General features: G+C 38.9%; 2 protein-coding genes across 14 annotated transcripts in view; one reads left to right on the top strand and one right to left on the bottom strand.

The window, feature by feature from the left end:
• CENPP (centromere protein P) overlaps positions 1-2,872 on the bottom strand; it is a 215,329-nt gene extending 212,457 nt beyond the window's left edge. For 2 of the 5 annotated variants that reach the window (XM_082400952.1, XM_082400951.1), the window contains exon 1: positions 2,394-2,756. In XM_082400952.1, the coding sequence (XP_082257078.1) occupies positions 2,394-2,500 (107 nt within the window). In that variant the 5' untranslated portion in view covers positions 2,501-2,756. The other 3 variants (XM_082400955.1, XM_082400953.1, XM_082400954.1) reach the window with 3 other exon arrangements.
• A 43-nt stretch (positions 2,873-2,915) lies between these two features.
• NOL8 (nucleolar protein 8) lies at positions 2,916-27,955 on the top strand. 9 transcript variants are annotated; one of them, XM_082400907.1, is made up of 17 exons: positions 2,916-3,257; positions 4,143-4,366; positions 5,084-5,146; positions 6,523-6,601; positions 8,333-8,468; positions 8,991-9,059; positions 10,692-12,569; positions 13,849-13,962; positions 14,448-14,570; positions 14,857-14,947; positions 17,775-17,913; positions 18,563-18,640; positions 23,210-23,481; positions 25,019-25,145; positions 25,721-25,791; positions 26,923-27,002; positions 27,475-27,955. In XM_082400907.1, the coding sequence occupies exons 2-17, from the start codon at positions 4,228-4,230 to the stop codon at positions 27,523-27,525; spliced, it is 3,510 nt and encodes a 1,169-aa protein (XP_082257033.1). In that variant the 5' UTR covers positions 2,916-3,257; positions 4,143-4,227; the 3' UTR covers positions 27,526-27,955. The 9 variants fall into 9 exon arrangements, 8 of the variants coding, with proteins under 8 accessions (XP_082257033.1, XP_082257031.1, XP_082257030.1 ...); XM_082400905.1 differs by having other exon boundaries at positions 2,916-3,253; XM_082400904.1 differs by having other exon boundaries at positions 2,916-3,158.
• Positions 27,956-27,984: the final 29 nt, after the last annotated feature.

Raw genomic sequence — 27,984 nt, forward strand, 5'->3', positions numbered from 1 at the left:
ATATTTAACATCACCTATCATTAGGTAAATGCAAGACAAAACTACAGTGAGGTACCACCTCATACCCATTAGGATGGCTACTATCAAAAAAGAGATAACAACAAGTGTTGATGTAGATGTGGAGAATCTGGAAAACTTGTGGACTGTTAGTGGGAACGTAAAATGGTAGAACCACTGTGGGAACCAGTGTGGTGGTTCCTCAGAAAATTAAAAATAGAATTAACATATGATCCAGCAACTCCACTTCTTGGTATATATCCAAAGAATTGAAAGCAGGGTCACAAAGAGATATTTGTTCACCCATGTTCATATCAGTATTATTCACAATAGCTAAAACATGGAAGCAAACGAAGTATTTATTGACAGATGAATGGATAAGTAAAATGTGGTATATACATACAAGAAAATATTACTCAGTCTGAAAAAGAAAGGAAATTCTGCTATATGCTACAATATGGATGAAACTTAAGGATATTATGCTGAGAGAAATAAGCCAGTCACAAAAAGATAAATATGTATGATTCCATTTATATGAAGCAATAGAGAAGTCAAATTCGATGGAGACAGAAAATAGAATGGTGGCTGTCAGGGGCTAAGGGGAGTTGGGAAATGAGAAGTTATTATTTAACGGGTATGGAGTTTTAGTTTTACAAGATGCAAAGAGTTATGGAAAGGGATGGAGGTAATAGTTGCACAATATTATGAACATTATACTACTGATATGAACACTGAAAAATGGTTAAGATGATACATTTATATGTATTTTACTGAAACTGAAAAAAAAAAAAAAAGCTTGGTACACAGGTCCTAAACTTCTTTCTCCATCATAGTGAAAAGAAACTTTATATTAAATCCAAACACCTTGGACTCTTCCGACTTTCTCAACTTGATCGAGGAGACTCAGATTACATGGATAGTCTACATACTATCCTGAGCTAAAAATGACATACTGTGGCCAGTAAAGAAATCATCTTTCATCATGGTGCTTCCTCACTTTCTGAAGTGCATAAAATCATCAACGGTCAAGTTAAAAAGTAGATTCCGACTCAGTAGGTCAGGGTTGGGCTGAAATCTGTATTTCTGTTCAACCCAAGTGATGCTAAAGCTTCCAATCTGTGGAGCACCCCTGGAGTAGCAAGCATTCTGATACATTTACACCCTCACTTGCGGAGGAACATATTTGTTCCCTGTTCACCTACTTCCCTCTCCTCTTCTCTCTTACTAGTTACAGCTTCCTCTACCTTCATGATCCCTTCCAACATGCATGCAAACATTTTCTTTAGAACTCCTCCTTCCCAATTTCAACCAACTCTTGTCCAGTTAGTTCAGGAAAATCTTATTCTCTCTGCATCTATGTCAAATTAGAATTGACTAAAAAATGAAGACAGTTTCTGCTTTTCAAGCAGCTTGCAAGCTTGAGACAATAGGTACATAATTAACTGTCATGGACCCCCTTCTCTCCTTCTCCAGTTAAGCAAAGTGCCTGGGCTTTGAAGTTTGATTTTTGGATTCCAATCCAGCTCTAACACTTACCTTCTCTGAGACTTCAGGAAAGCAACTTAATTTCTCTGAGCCTCAGTTTCCTAACTCTAAAACGGGGTTAACAACAGCACCTAACTCAGAGGATTGTCGTAGGTATTAAAAAGAGATGATGTACGTAAAGACGTTTGCATCTCTCAGTCTAGCACTTAGTAAGTAATAGACAGACCATGGCTATTGATAGTAACAAAGACGTTATGATGCCACCGCTCTATAGTAGACGGCACTCTTCAGTTATTTCTACCTATTAGTGCATATGGCTCTGTTCGCCTTTAAACAGGGAGTTCCCCCACTTCCTTTACAGGGATGCTTCCCCTCCTGCAGTATATGACAATCACCTTCGCAGCTTTTGCCAAATTCTCCTATAGACTACATTGCCTAGTCTTCTTTATATCAACTTACTCTTTTACCTAAATTATTTCTCAAAGGAAATTTCGTATCACTACCGTAAGCGAAAAATCAGTATCACTTGCCACAGTTAGGTGACTCATAAAAACAAATACCATGAAACCAGAGTTTTTAAATTCCAACTAGATACTGCTGCCCACTAAAGGCAAGATTGCTAAGGAGATAAGCAAGACTTTCACCTTGATAGTTACTAGCAACAGAACACCTTAAAATGAAATACCTTAAATGAAAACACCTTCCCCATGAGTGTGATTAAATCAGTTAATATATGGTAATACGTTTACAACGGGGTCCACGCGTGTACTCATCACTCTCAGCCCTGTTGGAACAGACAGATAACGAGTTCCCGCCCACGTCTGGTGCTCGGGAAAAGTCTGTGGGGAGGTCCGGGGCGCCTGGAGTAGAGATCTTCACCCTTCCCACTGGGCCTGAGGAAGGCCACGTACCGAACTCGGGAGGTGTCTTCCCCGGGCGCCGGCGGCTCCACGCACGCCCGCCTCAAAGCGGTGATCTCGGCTTCCAAAGCGCGGGCCTCAGCCCGCTGAGAATCCATAGGGCCGCGCTAACGGGAAGCTGCCTGACAGAGGCGCGCCACGTCCTGTTCTTCAAGCCTCGCGCGCTGCTGGCGTCGACCATCCCGGAACTCGGCGGGGGAGGCAGGGGAATGACGCGCGATTCCCGCGCTTATAACCCACGCTCGCAAGCATCCCAGCCTCGTTGCCATCCCTGCTTACGTTTCCACAGCTGTCCCCCAGCAGTCCCTACGCTTCAAGAGAGTTGACTCCCTCGAACCCAAAGCCCGAGGGCATACCTACCCACCCCGACTTGGTGGCGCCTTGGAGCAACCAGGAAGAGCAAGTCACAGAAGAGGAGGTTCCGGGAGCACTTAAGGGGTGGAGTCTCTTTATTTTTCTTCCCCTCCCTCACTTCCGCCGACCATATCCAGGAGAACACAAGGTGATAACCCTCTTCAGTATGAATTAGGGAATTTTAATTTGGGTTCTTTCGCGGATGTTGAGGCAGGGGACGGAGGCATCGCGGTCGCCCGGAAGCCTGGAAACGAAATAAAGAGCACTTGGGAACTGTGCGTGGTAGTGGAACCTTAGGATGCTGGGTTGGAAATCCAGTAGGAAGGAAGAGAGGCGACACTTGTTGGGACACGTGACTAGAAGTTACGGCCCTAAACTGCGCGGGATGTAAAAAACGAAGTGGTGAGGAGTGGGTTTGTGGCATGGGATGTGCCGAGGCCAATTGGCCTACCTTCTCCCTTCTCGTCTTTGAGTCTTCTCAGAGGAAGAAGGCTAGGGTGGGTAGGTTGGGGGCGGAGGAAGCTACCAGGAAGATGTAGGCCATGGCTCACGCCTAGATCAGGAGCGATGCTCAGGGCTTTTGGCGCTGTTTTTGGGGTCGCGCGTGGGAGGAGTCTGGGAGCTGAGCGCCAGCCGGGTGCTAAACGAGATTAGAGATCTCATGAAAAGCCTCAAATCTCAGTACCTCTGGAAGAGTTTTCCTGAGTCCCTTCTAATCCAGCAATTTCCCTAGTATAAAGAATTACAGGTCCTGAAATTAGATTTGGGTTATAATCTTGGCTTCACCGCTAATTCTGAATGGCATTGGGAAAGTGACTTAACCTCTCCTGCTAATCTGAAAAAAGATGCCTGCAAACTATTTTGTACAATGCTGGCACATAGTGTTTTTTAAAAAGTCTGTATTAGCTATATCAGTTGCTTTTTCTATGCCTGAACAGCACTTTGTAGATATTTCTGTTGTGACATAGTATTGCAATTGCAGCATTTGCTTACTTCTCATGTGACTTTGAGGAGCTTGAGGATTGAGAGCTTTTTATATTTTCGTCTGCTAACCTGTCCCATCCCATTTCTGTCAGCGTTTGTTAAAGTGAATGAATAAAGGGAAAACACCTAACAATATGGATAAGTAAAATCGGGAGGAGTAGAGTGTAATATTGTGGTCATTTAGAGGGAAAGTATGTGCCTGTACCTGTGTCTGTGTGTAGAGGTGCTGTTCCAAAATGCATTCATGAAGAATGTGGATGTAGGCCTTGAACAGAGTCTCCAGAGATAAAATTTGGAGCAATACAATAGGAAGTGAAACACAGCTCCAGGCAACCAGTTTGGCATAGAAGGTTCAGGGAAAGGGGTTGAGGGTTTTTGTTTGTTTTGTTTTGTTTTGTTTAGATTTGAGAAGATTTAAGGGAAAGAGCTCTTCTCTGTAGATAATTATTTTTTCCACTAGAAATACTTGAGTGTATGCCCAGCCTTGATGAAAGCCAACAGAGAAACGAAGCGCCTTTTTGTGGGTGGCCTTGGCCAGAATATTTCTGAGGCAGACTTACAAAATCAGTTCAGCAGATTTGGAGAAGTTTCTGATGTGGAAATCATCACTCGGAAAGATGACCAAGGTAAATTTATAGTTCTTCATGGGTAGTTAAAGGCAAATATAACTGAAGTCAAGTATCACAAAATAAAGGAACCCAAGAGATGAATGTTAGCCCTGAACACTGAAAGTGATATGTATCTCATTACGTGATACTGTTGTACTAACCCCCCACCCCCCATCCCTCCCCCTCCTATGCTCTGGAGGTGTTACGTGTGACCTGGAACTTGCCCAGAATTACGTTTCTGAAATCAAAAATTTCTAAATTCCCAAACATCCGGTTTTTGTTTTTGTGGGTTTTTTTTTTGGCCGCACGGCTTACTGGGATCTTAGTTCTCCAACCAGGGATTGAACCCAGACCCTCAGCAGTGAAAGCGCGGAGTCCTAACCACTGGACCGCCAGGGAATTTCCAAACATCCAATTTCTGAAACATGTAGCTTTCAGTTTTCAGAGCTAAAATTCTAATAATTAGTAGGGTCCTATTAAGTAGAATATCACTAACATACAAACATGCAAAGTGTTTCCTTAACTGAGTACTTGACATTTTTCTCTTACGTATTTTCTTTTGGAATATTTAGATAATCATGCTTTAAAAAAATGCAATCTTTGTATCCAATGATAAATAAACAAGGTTTTCCTTTGAAAGAGTAAGTTTCTAAGAGCTCTTTTTTAAATTTAGAAACTTAATAATTTTTACATTGTTCTCTGGGTAAGAATTTAAATTTTTTTTTTTTTTTTTAGGAAACCCACAGAAAGTCTTTGCATATGTCAACATCAGAGTAGCAGAAGCAGACCTGAAAAAATGTAATGAATGTTTTCTATACTATTTACCAGTCCATGTCACCATGTAATTTGGAATAACTTTCGTTCTAAACCTAAACATCCACCTTTAACTCATCCTGAGGGACAACCACGATCAAGAGAATTTCCATATCCTACAATTCAGGAGGTTTAGGTTCATTCCATAATGAATGACATACGGTAGCACATTGCCAGTGAGTTTGCTCAAAAATGGCATTCTCAAATATTTTGGACAAGGGACCACACTTTAATAGAAACTACCTGTTACACATATCCCACTGGATATTATGAAATACCCACCTCCCCAGTGTGTTCATTTCTCAGCAACTAATTCTTGTTATTAAATGCTGTTAGGAGAGGATTTTAGAATATGCCCTTATAAGATCATATCCTTGAAATTGTGAAATCTCCATCGATAAGTTTAGTAAAGCTGAGGGCCACCTGTGACCTTCAATGAATAAAGAGGGGGAGATAATTCATACTGCCACTGATGTAGTAATGCATTCTAATTATTTGGAGACTGAAAAGTCAAAAGACACTGAGTAGGAAACATGCTAATAGAGAAGGAGGGCCATTGGCCTTTTGTAATTTCATTTTCAAAAAATTGATTCGTTCAGTTAGGAAATAGATATGACAAATATGTTGCAGTTAAGAACACATCAGTTCTGCTGTATGACCTAGCAGTTTATTTAAACTAGAAGACCCGGTTTGCTTATCTGATGTATGACCAAGATACTGCTTATCTCATAATATTACTGTGAAGATTAAGTTGAATAATACCTTTGTACTTAGCATAGTACCTACCTTATAGAAATTTCTGTTAGTGGTAATTATTAAGGAAGCTGATAGCAGATGTTGAGAAAAATCAACTACTAGGGCACAGTAGTTTAAACACAGTTTAGTTACTTGCAGCTAATATGTTTGCAAGTTTCACAGTGATAATTAGTATGAGGTGATAAATAAAAGTGAGGTGCTGCAGGATTCCAGTGTCCTCTGATTCACTCTAAGAAAATTACATTAATGTTTTATAGTTTTAGTGTGAGAAATAACAATGAAATGTTAAATAAATACCAGCCATTTGCCACAGATTCCTGACGTTACTTTATAACCAATGACAAATTTTGCTTTATGGTTTACACATTTGCCTCATTCAAATCTTTCAATTACACAGGGAGGTAGGGAGTGTAAGGATCTAATAAGTGGTCAAGATGAGAATGGGACCTAAGCCTTCTCCTTCCAGGTCTCATTTTCTTTATTCTATTTCCTCTGTGTCTTTGTGGTAAGCAGGTTTTCTTTTTTTGGTACTAATTAGTAAAAGCACATGCTGCTATATATTTTTGCATTGCCATGTACTTGGGTACTAATTCTTTGCTTTATAGGTATGTCTGTTTTAAATAAAACAAAATGGAAAGGTGGAACACTACAAATTCAGCTAGCAAAGGAAAGTTTTTTGCACAGGTAAGATTTGCTCTACATGATTTGACCCAATGTTTTTTATATTGTAAGTGGTTTTATATGTTCACTTAATTGATTTGAAGCTATCAAATAATGTACTATTACAGTTTTAGCAAATATATGCATTACAAGTAGAGCTAAAATCCTTCTTAACTGTGACTCACTGTGACCCCAGACCCCACCAAAGAAGATAATGTAATGCTCATATATACATATATTTTAACCCATAAAAATATATACTTATTTCAACTTTTTTTTTTTTTTTTAAAAGCAAGGTTTTTTTTTTGTTTTTTTTTTTTAAATTTATTTATTTATTTATTTTTGGCTGTGTTGGGTCTTCGTTTCTGTGCGAGGGCTTTCTCTAGTTGTGGCGAGCGGGGGCCACTCTTCATCGCGGTGCGCGGGCCTCTCACTGTCGCGGCCTCTCTTGTTGCGGAGCACATGCTCCAGACGCGCAGGCTCAGCAATTGTGGCTCACGGGCCCAGCTGCTCTGCGGCATGTGGGATCTTCCCAGACCAGGGCTCGAACCCGTGTCCCCTGCATCGGCAGGCAGATTCTCAACCACTGCGCCACCAGGGAAGCCCTCAACTTTTTAAACACAACCTTTTGTGATGATGTAGGTCTTCCCCCTTCTTGTAATGACTGTTTAGTACTATTTTAGAAAATGGCTGTGCCACAGTGTAGTTAGTCATCCCCCACTCATGGACATTTAGAACATTTCCACTTCCTCTTGATAAGAGAAGACTCTTGAGGATGGTCCCTCTGGGGTTTATGTCAACAAAAGGAGTTGCTATGTCATAGTTATGCACATTTAAAATTTTAATAGACAGTACCAAATTGCTTAAGTTGACTTTAGGCTGTTAATGAAAGCGTCATACAAAAACATAAAGATAATAGGAAATCCCTGTATGAGAGGCATAAGATTAATTATGCATGTGATTTAAGAACAAGGCAATGTAAAAACTATTAAAGCATTTTAAGATCCTAAAAGTATTCTTAGGGAGAAAAGATTGTATGAGATTGGGTGCTTCCAAAATAGGAGACATTTTAGGAATGTACAGATGGAGTGACCAAGAGCGTTTTAAGATTGTTGTGGGCCAAAGAAATGGCACAAGGAAAAATAAGGTCTAAACCAAGTTTTGAGGGAGTGGTCTGGTGACAAAGGTGAGGATTTGATTTTATTCTTCAGCTGGGGGCCTCTGTGAACAGGGTAGTGATGAGATTTTCATTCAGCAGCACTTTGCTGCCTGTTATATGCAGGAACTGGGGCCCTAGGCCTGAGCAGGTGAGCACACAGTACTGCTGCCTTGGAGTGTCTATGCAGTTATGCCTGGGGAGCATGAATCTTGGAAGTTGGAATGTAAGAGAGACAGACCAGAGGCAAAGAGGCCAATGAGAATTGGTCAGCACGGTTGACCAGGCCTGTATAAGGTGGCGGAGTTTGAATTGGAAGATTGAGTTGGCGTTCTGCATTCTCTTTGTTGTGAGAGTAGAAGTATTCAAGACTTAGCATATTAGGCTCTGAAAGACACCTCTTCCTCATAAGGAAGAGTGAAAGGATTAAGGATAGATAAAATGCCAAAAGTACATAAGTTGAAAGGGAAAAACTGAGAGACCCTAAATGATCTCTATAAAGTTAAACAGCTTTACAGTATTAAAAAACAAAACAGAAGCACTGTTAATAGTGTGGTTGGTTATTTTAACTCTTATTTATATTTTTCTGTTTGATTCAGGTTGGCCCAGGAGAGAAAAGAAGCAAAAGCAAAGAAAGGAAAATCAACAACAAGCAACACCAACTTGTTAGAAAAGATGGGAGTGGTGGATTTCCATGTGAAAGCTGTGCCAGGGACAGAAGTACCAGGGCACAAAGTGAGTCTCCTCTGGTAGCCTGAGTAGCTCAGGAACCAATTCCTGAGACCAGGTGACCATGAGCATCATGTTTTAAAGCAATTGCTTTTTTCTCTTGCTTTGAAGCAGTTAACATAGATAGTGCTTTATGGTCTTCAGATGCATTTACAACTCTTGGGAAAGCACAGTTTTCCCCATTTTAGAAAGAGAAATCAAAACCCAAGTGGAGGCAGGTCTCCCAGGGGGCATAGGTGGTGAGGAGTGCAGGCAGGTCCCACGTTTGCCTTTTTAATGGCTGTTATTTGTGTAGCATCCTACATGGTTTATATGGGATGAATAACTGCCCCAATTTTCCTCCTTTCTTTTTCCTTTCCTCATACACATTTTTGAGCACTCGTGTTTCATTATCAGAAAACTAAACCCAACAGTAATCGTGGTCCACTATGAGTTCAGATATTTTTAAGTGATATTTATGCAATGTGGTTAATCTTTTCCATTTGTGACAAGTATAGTAAATATATTCTTTTTTTTTTTTTCTTTTAGAATTGGGTTGTGAGTAAATTTGGAAGAGTCTTACCTGTCCTTCACCTAAAGAATCAACATAAACGTAAAATATCCTTAGCAATTGGCCTTTCAGAGAAATTATTGTTTACTACGATGTGGATATTTGCAAAAGTTTACTTCATACCTTTAGAATTTCACTGCCTCTGTCAGTAAATCTTTAGATGTTTGTGTAACAGTTTTTATGTTCCCAATTTCTAAGTAAGGTAAGACCCACCTACCTACATGTATGAAACAATTAGAGGATAATGAGAGAATGTAATGAGGTTTTATGCAAGTGATACAAATGATGATTGTTAAAGAAGCACGTTGACTTACTAATTTATACCTCATTCTTCTTGTTTGACATGGATTCAAAGCCATTGCCAAAGGAGCTAAAGAAGGACAAGGGAACACAGCACAATCATTAAACAAGGCTTTAGAGGAAGTGGGATAAGTTTCACATTAATTGAAAAGAGATAGGAAGGAGTCTAGGAGAGAGGAAAATAGTAGGTAGAAATGTGTAGACAGGCAGAAGAATGGTGGATGGGGAAATAGTATGGAACCCAGTATGAGCAAATTCAGATGCCCGTTCCCCTGAGGAAATGAGGTCAGATTGTCTAAGACCTTGAATTCCTAGTGTCATGGACTTCTGGGCAGAGGGTGTTTTTTGTATTCTTTTAGCTCTAACCCTGTGTGTCATGGGAAGCAGAAGCAATTTCAGGTATTTCGAACAGAGGTGGGTCCTCACTGTTCACGGCTATTGAGGCCCCTGGAGCCCTGGCCACAGCTGCTGCTTCTGCTGTCCCTGCCAGTGGCACTAAAGTCAGGGAAATACTTCTTTCTTCTTCACCTTCCAGCTTCCAACCAATGGTACCACTGGCAGCAAAGAGGAGGATTTGGAAGGACAGTGTAAAGCCAAGAGACAATAGACACTGTTTGGCACAACTCACATATAATTGTCCATGTATTCAGTAGTTACTAAATGAACAAAGGGACTTTTCAGTAGTGATAGATTAAAGCAACTTATACTTGTCTATTCATATGTTTTAGGAAATCAGCAAATGCCAGCTGTCACTACAGCACAGTGACATTAACTAGAATCTTTCTGGACAATGTCAGCAACAAAGACCTGGTAAAGAATTATTAGCCTTCTAAGAAAGACCTACAAAATGCAGAGAGTGAGTAAAATGTGAAATGGATGTCATTGAGCTAAGAGAATCAGATCTAGGATGAGCCAGCATTGAGAAGACAGGAATGGCCAAAAAGTTTGAGAATCTTTGAGTCTCAGGTTTGAGATACCAACACTTAGTATCTAGCTGTGCCCCCTCTGGGTTCCTCTCTATACTCCGCTTTATGGTATTAGCTCAGTGGATAGACTTCTCAGATTTACAGAAAAGTCTTGTGGCCTCTTGTACCTAGAATATAATCTGAATCGGTTTGCTGTGATATACACATGCAGCCCAAGTAATTTCTGCCAATTAATAGTGATGGTTCTTGGTTTTCACTCTGGACATGCCATGGACATGTCAGTTCCAAAGACCCTGAGTCACCTAATGAGGTCCTTATTTTGTTTGATAGGAAACTGAGGGTAAGATGAGTCAATGACTTGCTCAAGATTAAACAGTATTCTTTTTGCTTTACCAGTTTGATAGGTTTTTCTAAAACCTATTGCCTTTGTTTTTTTCCTTGACTGTTGGTGACATCATAAAGTATGATCCCTCAAAATACTGCCACAACCTAAAGAAAATAGGGGAGGATTTCACAAATGCTATCCCCATATCCAGCCTCACTTGGGAATTGGAAGGAGGGAATGATCCTATGAGTAAGAAACGACGAGGAGAATTCTCTGACTTTCACAGCCCTGCCAAGAAGATAATAAAAGTGCAGAAGAATGAGGGTTTCACTGCATCTCTGGCTTTGAGACCAAAACCTAGTAGCATAATGGGGAGTCCACATTTAATACAACAACAGGCTGCACAAAATACACCTCATAATTCCATTACTCCTAAATCACCCTATGTACCTGATTCTGATAGTCAGAAACTTAAAAATGTATTTTTTCAGACGTCTGACTTAGAAACTACCAAAAAGAGAAATAGCATGTCTGATGATGATATTGATTCTGAAGATGAATTAAGACTAATGATTGCAAGAGAGGAAAACCTAGAGAAAACTACATGGTCCTCAATAAATGGATCTGAAAATGATCCCTTTGAAGTTGTAAGAGATGATTTTAAATCACATTTTCACAAATTTCATACTTCAACAGGTTTAGGCATCAAAAATAATGTCTTTTGCCTCAGTAGTGAAGATAATGTTATGGGAAATGATTGTGACTCTGATTCAGGAGATACAGATGAAATCATTGCAATGAAAAAAAATTCTGATAAGATCAAAAACAGTGTAGAATTTTCACAAACAGAAAAGTCTATGCACAAGAAAACTTATTTGAAAAATAGAAAAAAATGTGATCTTTCTGTTGATTGTATTAAAGTACAAAAAAGAAAAAACAAAGAGATAGCCCTCAGTCACAGAATTAAGCCTCTTAGTTGTGAATCTCCGATTGAGTCCAGTAGCAGTGAAGATGCTGATTCTGTATCAGAATCAACCGAGTCTGAAGGAGATAAGGAGTATAACACCATGATGAAAAACTGTCTCCATATGAATCTCACTTTAGCTGATTTGGAACAGTTGGCTGGCAGTAACCAGGAGGCTCCAAAAGGGGATACTGAGAACAATGGCCAGAAAACCACTGCCAAGTCTGACAGAGCCTCTAAGAGCCACAGAACTCCAGGTGGCCTCCACAAAGGCCAACAGTGTATTCATCCTGAGGAGATTGTGGCTTCCCTTTTAGAAGGAAAAGAGAACACACATGGAAAACAGGAACCAAAGGAAAATACCTTAAAGCCAAAATTCCAGGCTTTCAAGGGAGTAGGCTGTCTCTATGGAAAGGAATCAGTGAAAAAATCCTTGAAAGAGAGTGTTGCCTCTAACAATATTAATGAAGATCATAAATCCTTGAAACTTGAGGATCCCAGGAACATGTCCATGAAAAAATGGTCCTTGTATGCTAATGGCCCATCAAGTAAACTGACTCTTTTCCAACATGCAAAGAAGGCAAATGACTCAAACCAAATTCAGCCTCAAAAGAGACAGTCTACTTTTGAGAGCCAGGCTCACAAGGTGGTATTCCCTAGCAGTTCAGAAAAGGGAAATGGAAATCCTATTTCTAGTCTGTTGCCACTAAAAGATAAGAAATCTTTGAGTCTTGGTGCCAAGACTCCCAGGAGAGGCTTTGATGAAGACTGTTGCCGCAGGACTGGAAAGTCAGGAGAGAGCTCCGAAAAGAGGCCTGATCTGTGCAGCCGCAAGGCCCCTGAGAAATCACCAGAGGTCTCCTCCAGGAGAGACCCTCAGGGAAGCAAAACTGACTTCCCACTTTCTGTTAATAGTTCATCAGATGTTAATGCTAAGGATAAGCACGCTGAAGATAATCAGAAGCGTTTGGCAGCCTTAGAGGCAAGGCAGAAAGCAAAAGAAGTACAAAAGAAGTTGATTCACAATGCTCTGGCAAATTTGGTGAGTATATTTTCAGTCTAGGAATTTAACAAGAACTTGTTTCCAAGTCCAACCTTTCTTTCCCACGAAGGTAGACGGGCTCCTTTAGAGCTGAATGTTTGTGTTTTGTGTCCTTGTATCTTTAGTAGATCCGGATATCTCTTTAGAAGCTGTAACTGATATAGTTAAGTGATATGTCCTAATATGTCTGAATGTACGTATAAATCACTTGCCAAGTGATTCATATCTTACCAAGGTTTACTGTAATGAGTCTTTATTCATTCTTTCAACAATTGTTAACTACCTGTGAAATTCCAGGCCTTCACAGCAAGTGCTAGATTTACAGAGAGGATCACTGTTAGGTGGTCGGTATTGGCTTACAGTGTGGTGGACAGAAGGTCACAGTTCCATGGGATGAGAAAGAAGTACGCCTGTGTGCTCTGACAGCACACTGGAGGCATACCAATTTGTTGGCAGTGGTGGGGGGGAGGGGGGTGGGGAGCCAGTGCTTCCTCAGCTGAACTGATTCTAGTGTGAAAGCATCAGTGGGAATTGGTCTGGCAGAGGTAAAAGGGTACGAAGAGAGAGGAAAGGCATTCCAAGATAAAGGAATAGTTTGTACAAAACTGAATATTTGCAATCAGTGTGATTAAATGTATAGAGTACAAGATGGTGAGAAATGAGATGAGAGGGATAAGTAGGGGTGAGGTGTGAAGAGGCTACAGGGGTTGGACTTTATTCTCAAAGCTGTGAAAAGACTAAAGAACTTGAAGCAAGGGAATGGAGATTAGTTGTGTATATATCGGAACAGGAGTTGGCAAACTAGATAGAGCTCACAAGCCACTAGCCCATGGCCTATTTTGGAAGAACCTCCAAGCTAAGAATGGTTTCTACATTTTTAAAGGGTTTAAAAAAGAAGAAGAATACAGAACCAAAACTATATGTGGCTTGCAAAGCCTAAAATATTTACTCTCTGGTCCTTGACAGAAAAAGTTTGCCAACTTCTGTTTGGGAAAGATGGTTCAGGACATGATGAGAACAACAAATCAAATGGGACAGACAGCCTGTGGGAGGTCTTGAGCCAGAACCAAGGCAGTGACAGTGGGAATATATTTTTAAAATAGCAAGAAGGTCCAACTGATGGGACTTGGTAATAAACTGGAAATGGAGAGAAAGAGAAGTTTCTATCTTGGGATGATGGCATCATTCACTATATAAGAAAATAGGGTCAGAAATAGACTTGCTAGGGGAAGGAGATGAGGGGTTGTCTTAAGGGTAATGCTTTTGATGCCCACTCTAGGATGGTTATTCAGAGGACAAGCCAATGCACATCATCTTTGGTTCCAACAGTGAAAGTGAAACAGAGGAGACATCCACTCAGGAGCAAAACCATCCAGGAGAGGAACCAGTAAAAGTAAGAAATTTAGGATGTCCATGTCGGCATTCCTATACTTTTGCAGATCCATTTCTGCTTGTTGCATACCAAGACTTGCACACAACTGCTGGGCTCAACATAAAATCCTCTGGGAGCCATAGTGAAACCCAGGGCTCCCCTGACCATCACGCATGGATACCACAGGGGCCTTAGAGATTTTCTCCTACATAAATCTATCCACATCATCTGCCAAGTGACATCAATATTATTGAAACCCTGCAGAAAGTGTTCACACATTTAATAACTCCCCCCATTCCAGGCTGCATTAGGAGCCTCTGGATTTAGTGACCCAAGGGGCCAAGTAGATATCACTGAGTCAGAAGTTTCCATTCTAACCACCATCCAGTCTTTCCTGGGAGATGCATCTGGGTTGTTGTTCCATACATGTGAGGAGGAAGATTACATAATGAAGGAAATACTGTCTTGGTTATTAATAAATGTTTCTATCTTTACCTATGTAACAGGAAGCCGTGGGTGGAGCCTCTGGGAAGCTCTTTGACAGCAGCGATGATGAGGAATCTGGTTCCGAAGATGACAGTAACAGGTTCAGAATTAAACCTCAGTTTGAGGGCAGAGCTGGACAGAAGGTTAGTGAAGACTGAAAATAATAAAACTTGCAACATGTCCTTATTTTTCGACATAATCCTTAAATCTATGCTAGTGCAGGCAGACCTTGACCCACACTCCAGTGTTAAGGTGTTTATTTTAATAGTGAGTCCTCCATGACCCTCTCTGATTGGTTCATGGGTAGGTGAGGTTATGCAAACATTAATGTAGTGAATTTCATGGCATGGAGGTATACTTGGAAGGTCTTGTTTATAAGTTATTTCTTGGGAATATGGCTGTCAGTTGTCTTTGTGTTTTGTCTTATAGCTCATGGATTTGCAGTCTCACTTTGGCACTGATGACAGATTTCGCATGGACTCCCGATTTCTAGAAAGTGATAGTGAAGAGGAACAGGAAGGTAAATGCCTTATTGTCCAAACAAACAGTCCTGATGTCAGAGCTGGGGGACCTTGAGAAGTCATGTAGTCTAGCTTCTTCACTTAACACATAGAGAAACTCTGTACCCCAAGACACTGAATTGTGGAGCTTGTAATCCAATAGTTAGCTTACTCAATACTTCTTGAGTTTGTACATATTAATTTATTTATAAAATTATAAATACCTGAAGCTGCCAGAAAAGACAGGAATAGTTAGCATCCACCAAAGATACCATCTTCCATCATCCTGTTCCTGGCATTAGAGAGAAGGCAAGGACCCTACCTGTCAGTAGATCAGGTCCTGGTGAGGCTGTGGAAGACGGTTACATCACACTTGGCTTACTTAAAGGAAGTGTTTATCTTCCCTCCAGCGTGTGTGCTGGGTGCAGGTTTTTAAAAACAATGTACCATTAAATGTCACTCTACGTAAATTCATCCCATGTGAATATATCTAACAGCAGTGATGCTACCAGAAGCATCCTGATTCTGCTCTTACTTCTATACTGTTTTCTACACCAGTGGTTCCAGACTTTCTCTACAAGATCTTCTACTCTTATCCTTTGCAAAAGACCTTACCTCGTACCTCCTACCATCCTCACTTGAGGATGGCCACCTCAAGTGAGCTCCCTGCTTTCCTTTCCAATCTCAGAACTACTCTGTCCTTACTTTTTTCCTCTTCATGAGTTAATCTAATCTGCATCTTAATCTTCCTCATTCATACCTCCTGTTAGCTTCCTTTCTTATGCACATCTTCATACTTTCCCTTTCTTCTATCTCTTCCCTCTTTCTACAGACATACGTCTCATAGGTTCAAAAAGCCATTTCTTAAACCCTGCCAGTTTTCAAGTTGCCACTCCTATCTTTTTTCAGTTCTAAACCTGAAATGAAAAAATAAATTGCACCTAATTTAGAAGCAGTTGGCTTTTTATTGAAAATACAACCTCTGGAAATGATGCTCTTGATTCTTTCAGGTGATTATTGTGTATATTGTACATTTCTGAAAACAAGTGTTCAGAGAGTAAGTTCTCCAGGATCCACAGCAAATTATGTTTCAGAGCTTCTCGCTCAAAATTCCATGTTGAAAACAGGAATGGACAGAACCTTGGGAATAGCCTAGAAGCTATACATAGAGTTTACTTTCTAACTTCTGCCACTTTTGTCTGTCTCTTTACAACTCTTTAGTATGCATTCCCTGGACATACTAACTGGTTCACCAGATGCAGTGGCACCTTCTCAAGCTTCTTCAGCCTGCCTGTAGCATTTGTCACTGTTGATCATCCTTCTTGAACTGTTCTTTTTCCTTGGCTTCCATTGCACTATAACTTCCTTATTTTCTTCTTAATTCTCTGTGCCTAATTTTCCCTTTGCCTTTAGATATGTAAAGGTTCTTTAAGTCCCTGTGGCTTTAACCTTCTTTTGTGCATGAATATTTTCCAAATCTGGGTCATCTTTGCTCCTGACTGTTCTGCTGAGCTCCCAATTATTCTTTTTTCAATGCCTGATGGATATTTCTCACAGGTGTCCCTGAACGCATGTTAAAACGCAGCAAATCCCAAACTGAATTTACTCTCTCTCAGGTGCTCTGGACCCTTCTGTTTCTGTTGATGGTACTTCCATTCTTAGGGCAGTCAGACATAGAATCTCTGTCTTTTGTTTCTTTCCTTCCCAGCTTTTGAGGCTGAATTTTTTGTGAGTCGCACAAAGACTGTCCTGCAGGTAAGCAGCCTACAAATAGCTTGCAGCCAGTCTACAAATACCCTGAGCCCTTTCTAGCATTGTGTTCTATTTCCTAATGGTCAATATTAGGGTAAAATTGAAAGTACCATTTTCTAAAGTCAAAAATTGTTGAATATTAGCAGTTTCATATGGTTTAACCTAATGCAATGTAAACTCTTTGCACTTTCTTATTTCAATGTACGTATTCATTTCTTCCCTTGCCTGGCATGCTCTCCTTCCTCCTCAGGGGATCTACATTGTCTTTCCTACCTTAGACTCCACCTGGTTTATAAAACATTTCTTAATCCAATTGAACATAATCTTTACCTCTTTTGAACCCTTAGACACTTTTGGGTCATCTCTATAGAGAACTTATTCAAATCAGCATTTTATTCTGTTTATTTCTGTTACTTGGTTGTTTATATCCTGCAGTAATTTGAAAAGGTCTTTAAGGCTCACTTAGACTTCTTTTGTATTTCTATCTATAATCCAGACTAGCTGTTAAATGTTTAACTTTGTTCTCTGATATTTGTCTGTTTCTAGTAGCTAAGGATAACAAGCTTCTAGGGTTCCACAGTGCCCTGTGTGTAGGCTTTCTTCCTGCAATATTTATTACTGAATCTAAAGGCTAAAGTAACTGTCTACTAACATCATATTAATAGTCAGTAAAATTAGCATCTTTCACTATCTTTCATTTTTAGATTTACATGTAATTTAGATTAATTTTTAGAAAGTTAAAAAATCAAAGAATCTCTAATCACTTTAGTTTTATAATTAGTATCTTGCTCTATTACATTTGTCAATCTTTACCTTAAGAACTTTTAGACTTGCCACTGAAAGCCATTAAATTCAGATTTCATTTTTATAATTACAAACAGAAATGGGAATTTTGTTTGCTGGTCATGCAGTTTCTAGATTCACTATGACATTGGGGATCTTGGGGATAGGGAGGTTAGCAAAACAAGGTTTAACTTTTCTTCTTCATATCTTAATGTGCTTTGCACATGTTTAGGTGCTTGATAAATATTTGATTATTGAGACTTCTCAAGTTATGTTTGCCAAGAGATTACTAATTATCCTCTTCCCTCTAAGAAATAAATGAAAAGAAAACTGCTGAGGAAGAAGAGCTTGCTGCAGAAAAGTTGAAAGCCCTGAATGTTGTGCAGAGTGTTTTGCACATCAACTTAAGCAGTTCTACAAGCAAAGGATCAGTAGCTGCTAAGAAATTTAAGTATGGTTTATGTTTCATCCCATTCTGTCCTCTTTTCCTTTGCCATAAAACGAGGCCATTTTAAACTTCCTGGGGAGAGCAGTTAGCAACATGTATCAGACCCTTAAAATTATACTTACCTTGACCTAGTGATTCACTTCAAGAAACTAATCTTAAATTATTTCTGTATTTATTATTAGTAAAAAAATTGGAAAACTGTTTAAATATTAATAAATGTAACTGTTTACTATGGAAAATTTCCATCATATAACCTAGAAAGACTAGTGTAATGAAACCCCTGTGTACCATCACCCAGCTTCTACAATCACCAACATGTGACCAGTTTTCTCTTTGACACCTTTACTCACTTCCCCCTACTTTCCTCACTGAAATATTTTATGCAAATCCCAATAGCATATCATTTTATCCATATATTTTAGTATGTTTAAAATAATATTAAACATTTTTAAAGATCCAGGACAAGTCAAAACTAGATAATTTAAAATATGATTGCTTCTAAGGAACTCCTAATACACTTCTTTGATATTATGTGGCTTTTTCTTGCTCAAAAAGTGGAATTGCCTTGGTATTGCATTATAATTTGCTATTAGTTTTTTGCATTAATGTTCTGAATTGTCTCTTCCAACTTATCACTCTTTTTTTTTAATAGGGACATCATACGTTACGATCCAACAAGGCATGACCATGCCACTTACGAAAGAAAAAGAGGTGATAAACCAAAAGAAAGGTATATTAAGCTACTACTTCTAGTAGCAGGTTCATTTGAATTAATCTCATTTCAGACAGTGAGAAAAGTAGATAGTAACAAGTATCACATCCATTGGTCCCCATTGTATTTAGTTTAAGAACAGGGAAGGGGGAAAGAGAGGAATTATTGATGTGGTTGAGAGAGTCTTACTTTTGACAAAGGAATCTCATGCATAGAAATGATGATATGTGCCCCTTCTCTAGTAGGTGTCTTCTACTTATATTAGTTTCCTGTGGCTTCTGTAACAGATTGGTGACTTAAAACCACAAAAATTTTTCTCAAAGTTCTGGAGGCTAGGAGTCTGAAATCCAGATTATTGGAAGAGCTGTGTTCCCTCTGGAGATTCGGGGGGGAAAACTCCATTTCATGCCTCTCTCTTAGCTTCAGGTGACTGCCAGCAATCTGTGGTATTCCTTGGCTTGTGACTATATTATTCCAGTCTCTGCCTCCATCTTCACGTGGGCTTCTCATTTCTATTTGTCTCTCATCTTTGTGTCTGTTATAAGGACACTTGTGATTCCATTTAGAGTCTGCCTGGATAATCTCTTCATTGCAAAATCCCTAACTTTATTACAAAGACCTTTTTTTCAAAATAAGGAAATATTCACACATTCCAGGAATTAGGGCCCGGACATATCTTTCTGGAGGCAACCATTCTATCCACTGCACTACTCTAGTGTGGTAGGAGCGTCTATTTCTTATAGATATGCTGTCATTTTGATAAATATGGCAAATATATGGAGCAACCAGTAACTTTGCCTGATTTAATTTTTTGATTTTCCTACTATTTAAAATCACTAAAGGCACTGTGGTATCCTGAATTAGATCCTGGAACAAAAAAGACACTTGTAGAGAAACTGGTGAATTGGGAACAGAGTCTGTGTTTAGTTAATAGTAGTGTACCAGTGTTAATCTTTTAGTTTTGACAATTGTATCATATCTATGTAAGATGCTACCATGAGGGGAAACTAGGTGAAGGTTATTTGGGAGCACTGTTTCCAGTTTTTCTATAAATCTAAAATTATTCCAAAATTAAAGATTTCTTTTAAAAAGAATCGCATACCAGACCAAAGTAGAACATAAACATTCCCTGCAATGTAGGATTCCACATTGCAATGTGATTCTGGGTAGTCTCTGGAGAGGTTGCAGTCAAAATGTTGCTTGGGGCTTCAGTCTCCGAAGGCCTGACTAAGCCTCGCGATGTACTTCCAAGATGGCTCACTCACATAGCTGTTAGCCAGTTCCTCACCTTGTTGGCTGCTCCATTAGGCTGCTTAAGTGTTCTCATAACACTGACCCAAAAGAGAGATAGAAGGAGGAAGCCACAGTATATTTTATGACATAGTCTTAGAAGTCACACAGTGACACATCTGCCTTATTCAATTTTCTTGAAATAAGTCACTAAGTCCAACCCATAATTTTATAGGGGAAGGGGAGATTAAGCACTCATTCCTGAAGAGAGAGGCATTGAGGAATTTGTGGACATATTTTAAACTACCACAACCTGTCCTCTGGTTGAAAATTGTTTTATATTCCTACCATATGCAGAATATGCACAACCCTGCTCTAGACTCCCCAGAAGTCTCACCTTTTTATAGTGTCAGTTCAAAATCTAGGATGTTGTCATCCAAATTAGATTTGGTGTAGATGAGGCTTATATGTTGTAGTTTCTTGGGTACAGCACCTTGAATACAGTTCTTTTTCATCGGAATACCTGCTAACTAAAGAGACAGTTGTCTGCCCCTCCCCCAACATAGTGGTGGGACAACATAGGATAACCACTGTAAACACTATTCATTGGAGGAACACAGGAGGCACAAAGGAGTCACTGGTCCATAGTAGTTCTGAAATCTAGGCAGGCAAATGTTGGGAGTTCTTTGATTAGAACTGAAAGCCTGGGAATAATGCTCCATGGTTCTTGCCTCTGCCTTTTGGCTTATCCTTCCTTGTTTATGAATGGTAGCCCATGTTTGCAGCTGAGTAATTTTCTCAGCCTGCTTTGCTTGTAGAAATGTGGGAGTCCAAAAGGCTCTTCATTGTGAAATGTCTCTGTACCTATCAGTCCAATCTAGTAGTGTTTCTGTTAATATAATTCTCTTAAAATACTTGTGGGTTTCCTGTGAATCTTCTTGGGGTTCACTCCATTAGACAAAAGTCACACCCACAAATCACTGTAAGATAAGCCTTTTTTACTGTGGGGTTCTGCTGAGACTGCTGAGAGTCAATACCTTTTAAAGGAGTTTAACTCCTCAGAAGCCCTCTTGTTTGAACAATTGAAGTTTCTGAGCTATGTTTAGGGTCTTAACAAAGGATTTTATTTTATATTTAGACTGGTCTACAAAGTTTTCTCTTCAGAGTCCAATAGTAAATATATTAGGCCAGATGGTCTCTGTTGCAGTGACTCCACTCTGCCTTTGTAGTAGAAAAGCAGCCATACACAATACATAAAACAAATAAGGGAGACTGTGTTCCAATAAAACTATTAGTAGGACACTGAAATTTGCATTTCATATAATTTGTATATGTTATGAAATCATCTTTTTATATTTTTCCAATCATTTCAAACTATAAAAATTATTCTTAACTTGCAGTCTGTACATAAATAGGCAGCAGCTTGGATCTGACCCAAGCTTTACCAATACTTGCTTTACACCATATTTTCCTGAGAGTCTTAGATTTGTTCTTTGCTTAGAAGACGTTTCTTAAATTTCATGTCATTTGCCTTCTAGAGAGTAGGAGTCTTCAAAACCATGAGGTCCTAGCTCCTTATAAAAAAAATTATGCCTTTAGTTTCACTATCTCTGCTCATATTTTACTGTAAGCAGCAAGAAGAAATCAGAAAATATCTTCAACAGTTTCCTGGACATGTCTTTAGCTAGTTCACCCGTTCATTAGGTACATTTTATACTTCCCAGTTAATAAAGGTGACAGTATTTCTAAACCTTCTGCCACTATGTAGCAATGACCTCCTTTCCTCCATTTTCCAATAGCATTTACCTCACTTTTCTGCAATTCTTTACCTGAAGCCTCAATGGCCGTGTAGTTTCTACTAACAGTTTCTTCAGGGCTCTTCAGGCTTTTGCTAACACCCGCCTCACTGACCTTCCAACTTCTGCCTATTGCCTGGGCTCTAAAGTCACTCCTACATTTTGGGCTTTTATAGCAGTACCCCACTTCTAGGTACCAAAATATGTATCAGTTAGGTATTGCTATGTAAAAAATTGCCCCAAAACTCAGCTTGAAACTAAATTTTTATTAGGTCCCAGTTTCTGTGGGTCAGGAATTTGGGGGCACTTCACCAGGTAGTTCTAGCTCAGAGGCTTTCAATAGGTTGCAGTCAAGATGTCACCTAGGGCTGCAGTCTCTGAAAGCTTGCAATCTGCTTGCAAGATGGTTCACACACTTGGCTGTTGGCAGGAAGCCTCAGTTCCTTGCCTTATTGACCTCTCCTTTTGGCTATTTGAGTGCCCTCACAACATGGGATCTGGCTTCTCCCAAAGCCAGTGATCCAGAAAGGGGAGAGAGCAAGGAGAAAGCCACAGTGCATTCTATAACCCTGCTCTCAGTAGTCACACACCATCACATCTGCCTTATTCTGTTCCTTAAAAGAGGTCATTAAGTATAGCCCACACTCAAGGGATGGGGGAATTAACTTCTGCATCTTAAAGAAGGAAGTATCAAAGGACCTTTGGGCCACTTTTAATACGACTACATCATGGTTCAATGATAATCACTTGGAACTGTCTAAAGAACACCATTTTTCATAGAGCTCAGTTTCATAGGAGGCGTATCTGCCTTAAATTCTAACCAATGGTTTAATGAAGCATTAAAACTTTCTCTCTGTAAGATAGTCTCCACCAATAAGATGATCATTTAGGACATTATTATTTTAGGTAATATAGTTAGAATATTTGGCCTAGTAAATAGAGTAGACTCTAATAGAAAAGAGAATTTTAATCTTTTACTAGCTAAAAACTCAATATTGGAGACTGCCATGTAACTCTGGTTTAAGATCAAAAAGAAAAACATATTCCTAAACATAGAGCAGGTTGATGGTAATAGAAAAATTTCATTCCCAAACAGACTAGATTTAGCACATTTATAAGGCATTTCTAAAACAGAATTATGACTAAATCCTTTAATGTCAGTGTCATAAAACTCATAGAATTTTAGAATTTGAAAAAGTCTTATAAGTCATGTGGTTTAACATGGTTGATTTTACAAATGAGGATACTGAGGCCCATTGCAGTTAAGTGATTTTCTTACTCATAGCTAATATCTTAGGTGTGACTTCTGAAATGTAGTTCAGAGGATAAGAGATAGGAGAATATGATTCTTGTTTAATACTTGGAGCTGTTTGAAATAGTTTTGTCTATAAAAAGCTTTTTGGTTAAGGTTCTGCCTTTATGAGTTTTATATGTAGATCCTCTTGGTTGTTGAAAGGATGGGACTAAAGTTATCCAAGGTGTTTTTCTTTCCTGATTTCTGGAAACTTTCCAAAAATTGACTTTTTTTGTGATGCACATATCTCTATATATGTCAATGCAGTAAAGCAAAACGAAAGAAGAAAAGGGAGGAAGCTGAGAAGCTACCTGAGGTATCTAAAGAAATGTATTATAACATTGCTACGGATTTAAAACAAATATTCCAATCTACAAAAGATACCATTGAAAAGGAAGACAACACACCTTGGAATGAGGACTCTGATGGAGAGAAAGCCGAAGTAGTCCAGGACCCTACAGCTCTGATGACTGGGGATGAACAGCCCAGCGGGTTCACATTCTCCTTTTTTGATTCATACACTAAAAATGTAAAGGAAGGTACATTTTTTTTTAAACGTTTTCATTTCAAGCGGTTTGAACTTAATTGATTGAATCTACTGTAACTGTAATGATTTAACCTTAGCTGAAGAAAGGATTCTTTCTTCCATCTAGATAAACAGTATTACAGTATTATAGTCAGCATTACATGACCATAAATGTACTGTGCCTAGAGCTGTGTTTAACACAGTAAGAAATTGTTCTTGCATTTGGAAGCAAACTTCTAGATAGCTGCCATATGAAGGGAAGCCAGAGAATAATGTGCAGCATCCCTTCTAATGTTGAGTAGAAATAGTCATGAAGAAGTATAAGAAGTCATATATTTAAATAGCTTTGTATCTTAGATGCAGTTGGAGAAGCCATGACTTCAGGAAAACCAGTGCTATATGGTAGGGAAAGGGAAGAAATAGGTAACTCTGGCTCTATACAAATAAGCTATGTCATCAATACACCAGTTGTTTCAAACTTTATCCTTGGAGATTCGCCAGAACCTAGAGAAAAGTATCAGCACCAGTATAAACAATTTGGCATTCCATTTCAGGAGGTTTACCTCTGAAGTCCTACATAGTCTAAAAGTTAAAAACACCTATTCCTTAGGAAGTTGCTCCTCACCTAGTGTTTAAGATGAAGTGTAGCTTTTCTGGAAGTTCATTGTAAAAAGCAAGATATACCTATACAGGAGAATACATGCACAGCTAACAATAAGCTCTATTTTAAAGATGAGCAGTTAAAGTAGTATCCATGTGTTTAGCAGGTGAGTATTAAATGCCAGCTTTGTAGTGCTCCGAAAGGAGGTATAGCAATCTAGTCGTTTTTCCAAAATTGTTCTAAATAAGACACAATATATCATTGCTCTGCTTACTTCATTCTCTTGCCTGTGTTGTCCATTTGAGTACCAAGGTCAGCCCTAAACTGTTGAACAGAGTTGATATGATATAGATAACTGTCTTTAATTCTTCTAACTTTGAGAGCCATGTGTGAGAAATTGACCTTGAAATGAGTACTAAGACACCTCAGCAACCTGGGAGATGTGTTTTGTGTACTTAGAAAATTATGAGGACTTGTGAGGTGATCACCCACATCTTATAGCAGAAGCTTTTTCAGCAGTTTTAGAAAGAGGCTTTGGGAATTGAAAATATAAAGATATGTTCCTTTTCTCATTTATGAATAAGCAGGAAGGCAACCTGGTTTCACTGCATCATGTTACAGTTTAGGCTTCTCATGCTAGCACAGGTGCCATGCTTATTTTTTTTTTTCTTTTAAATTGTGTTGCTCATTTATAAACCTTTAGTTTGTATATGTTTTTATAGTGTTACTATATTCCTTACCAGATCACCGTAGCAATGCCCAAAAATATGATAATAGCTTCTCTCAATATTTGAAAATCTAAAAAGATACTACATATTTTGAATTAATGATTAAGATATTTGAAATTTAGAAATATGTGTGCATGGTGAAAGTAAACAAATTAGTGTGTCCACAAATAATTGGTCGTTAGGTTACAATTCTGTCATCTTTCATTGTCATGACGATATAGAGACCTATAGAGTTGAGGCAGTGAAACCTGGGAAGATTGCCTGGCAGGGAGACCCTCGTTTCCAAGACAGCAGTTCAGAAGAGGAAGATGTTACTGAAGAAACAGATGACAAAAAGCCCAGCCCTGGGTAAGTAATGTGTTTCTGTCCAGGTTTATTTCATAATTCATAAAATCTGAGTTAGACATGCTTTAGAAATGTTATAGAAGTATCTAAGCTTAGCTTCTCAAGACAATTTTCTTTTTTTTGGCTCCTTTAGAGAGTTCTGTAGCCTTTTTGTAATTGTAATTGGGAGCATGTTTCCTTTTCTTTGAAATTTGGATAGACTGGGTAGGGGATATGACGTGCATGGGGAAGAAAACCTGCCACTGAAGTCCCTGATCTGGAAAGAGTATGCTTCAGCTCGTTGGCTCCTACCCCATGGGAAACACTGGCAAATTGGGTAGCAATGGTGGGGTGAGAATATCAACAATCGGCACAGGGAAGATAGAGCTTGTACTTAAGTAAGTCTTCGTTACCAGAGTTTCAGGTAGAAGAGAAGAATGTTGAATAGAGAAAGGGTGGTATCACTTTAACTCAGGAAAGAAAAATGAGCAAAACACAAAGCGTATATATTTAAGGAATAGTTCATTTATACTTACAGTGTAAACATTTCTTAAATATTGAAATTAAGTGGCCAATTCTCTCTTTCTCTCTCACTTCAGAGAAGTATCATTACCTGAGAAAGAGACCACTAGATTTTTCTTTTTCTCTAAGAATGATGAGAGACTTCATGGTAAGTCAATTTTTTGATTAAATGGTATAGAACAGGTAATAGTACAGCTCTCACCATAGCGCATTCTGATATACTAACATGCGTCCAAGTAAGAACTGATTGGGAAAAATTCTGATCCTTTGCAATGTCATGTGCTTTAGCCCCCTCTGTTAGACAGATGCATGTTGACTTGCAAAGCTCTGGAAAACTGAAAGCTCCCACTTGCCACTTCCCTCACTTGTTCACTATCCTCAACAAGGGCTTGTTTTGTTCCAGGGGCTTACTGAGATACTAGACGTACAAAACTCCTAAGTCTTTAGTACCCTAAAAAGTTCACATGAACTATCTCAATATCTTGTAATAACCTATAATGGAAAAGAATCTGAAAAAATATATATATGTATAACTGAATCACTTTGCTGTACACTTGAAACTAACACAACATTGTGAATTAACTATACTTCAGTAAAAAAAATAGAAAAAAAAGTTCACATGAAAACTCTGAGGCTGCTGATGAAGTCATTTCTTTTTTTTTTTTAAAATATATTTATTTTATTTATTTATTTTTGGCTGCATTGGGTCTTTGTTGCTGTACGTGCGCTCTCTCTAGTTGCAGTGAGCGGGGGCTACTCTTCATTGCGGTGTGCGGGCTTCTCATTGCAGTGGCTTCTCTTGTTGCAGAGCACTGGCTCTAGGCGTGCGGGCTTCAGTAGTTGTAGAATCCGGGCTCAGTAGTTGTGGCTCACGGGCTCTAGAGCACAGGCTTAGTAGTTGTGGTGCACAGGCTTAGTTTCTCCGCGGCATGTGGGATCTTCCCGGACCAGGGCTTGAACCTGTGTCCGCTGCATTGGCAGGCAGATTCTTAACCACTGCGCCACCAGGGAAGGCCCAATGAACTCATTTCTTAAGCCTAACACAAACAGAAACCAAGTTACATAATAGTAAATGGTTTATAAACAGTAAAATCCTAGTAGTTCTACATTTTCATTTTGTAAAGAAAACAAAATATTTTTAAAAATTAGCATAAATTGGCCGGGGGCGGGGGGGAAATGGTCTTAACTAGAATTGAAGACCTTGATAATGCCAGCACTAGAATATTGTCTGTTTTAATATTAATGGGCTGTCTTATCCTTCTTTATTTTCCCCTTTTAGGTTCTGACTTATTCTGGAGAGGAGTGGGAAGTAATATTAGCAGGAATTCTTGGGAGGCCAGAACAAACAGCTTGCGTATGGTGAGTAGTTGTATCTTCATATTAATTTAAAAGATATGGTGTTATCTTTGTGTTAATATTTGCCTGGTGTAAGAATATAGGAGGGCATGAAACTTAAGATAGCTGAGAACGTGACTTAAATGCTCAGAATTATAGTGCTGGAAGAGAAGTTTTAAGTTGTTTACTTCAATCAACCCATGGTGCAGTAAGGAGACTGAAGAGTGGCCTCACTGAGTGACTGGAATGAGTTCTGGCCATGCTTATTAAGTAGCAGGAAATCATAAGACTTTTGAAAGACTGAATTACAGTTTCCATTGTAAACACTTAAAGCCAAAAGTTTGAATATCCCCTGTACATTCCAAGTGAGCACTTCCAAAATGGCTTCTACAACCCTGACATTGAATAACCTAAATTTTACTTTATAGTTACTAAACACCTTGGAAAGTATTTACCTCTATTTTTAACAAAGGCTTTTGGTTTTATGTTTTTCTAGGACTGTCGGAAGAAACATAAAGATGCCAAAAGGAGAGTGAAACCAAAATAATAAGTGTCATCATTAGTTTTGATACTGAATGTGAACAAGGCTCACCTGTGGAAATTGGAGTGATCTAGAAAATAAGTTTAGCTGACAAAGAAGAATTCAGAGTGAAGGAATATTCAGAATCTTATCTGGTGGATATCATTCTGGTTGCTTTCTTTTTCTGTAGATTTCCTCTTCATTTGTTCCTAACTAATTACTTCAAATAATTAACCTGAACATTTTTTTTAATGAAGCACAAGATAGTCCCTCAAAATACTTTTCGTATATAATCTCTTTGCCCTCCATCTTCCATAACTAATGGCTATCTTCTGACACAAGGTTTACATAAAGCCTTTTAAAATATATGGATCAGAGCACTTGTATTTTCCAAGTTACATTTCGTGTGAATTATACTTGAAATATTTCTGATTGTATCAAATACACCTTACCTCCATCTTGTGGTTTTTGTTTAAGAGGTTGAAA

This window comes from Balaenoptera borealis (assembly GCF_965194805.1).
Source record: "Balaenoptera borealis genome assembly, chromosome: 8".
NCBI lineage: Eukaryota > Metazoa > Chordata > Mammalia > Artiodactyla > Balaenopteridae > Balaenoptera > Balaenoptera borealis.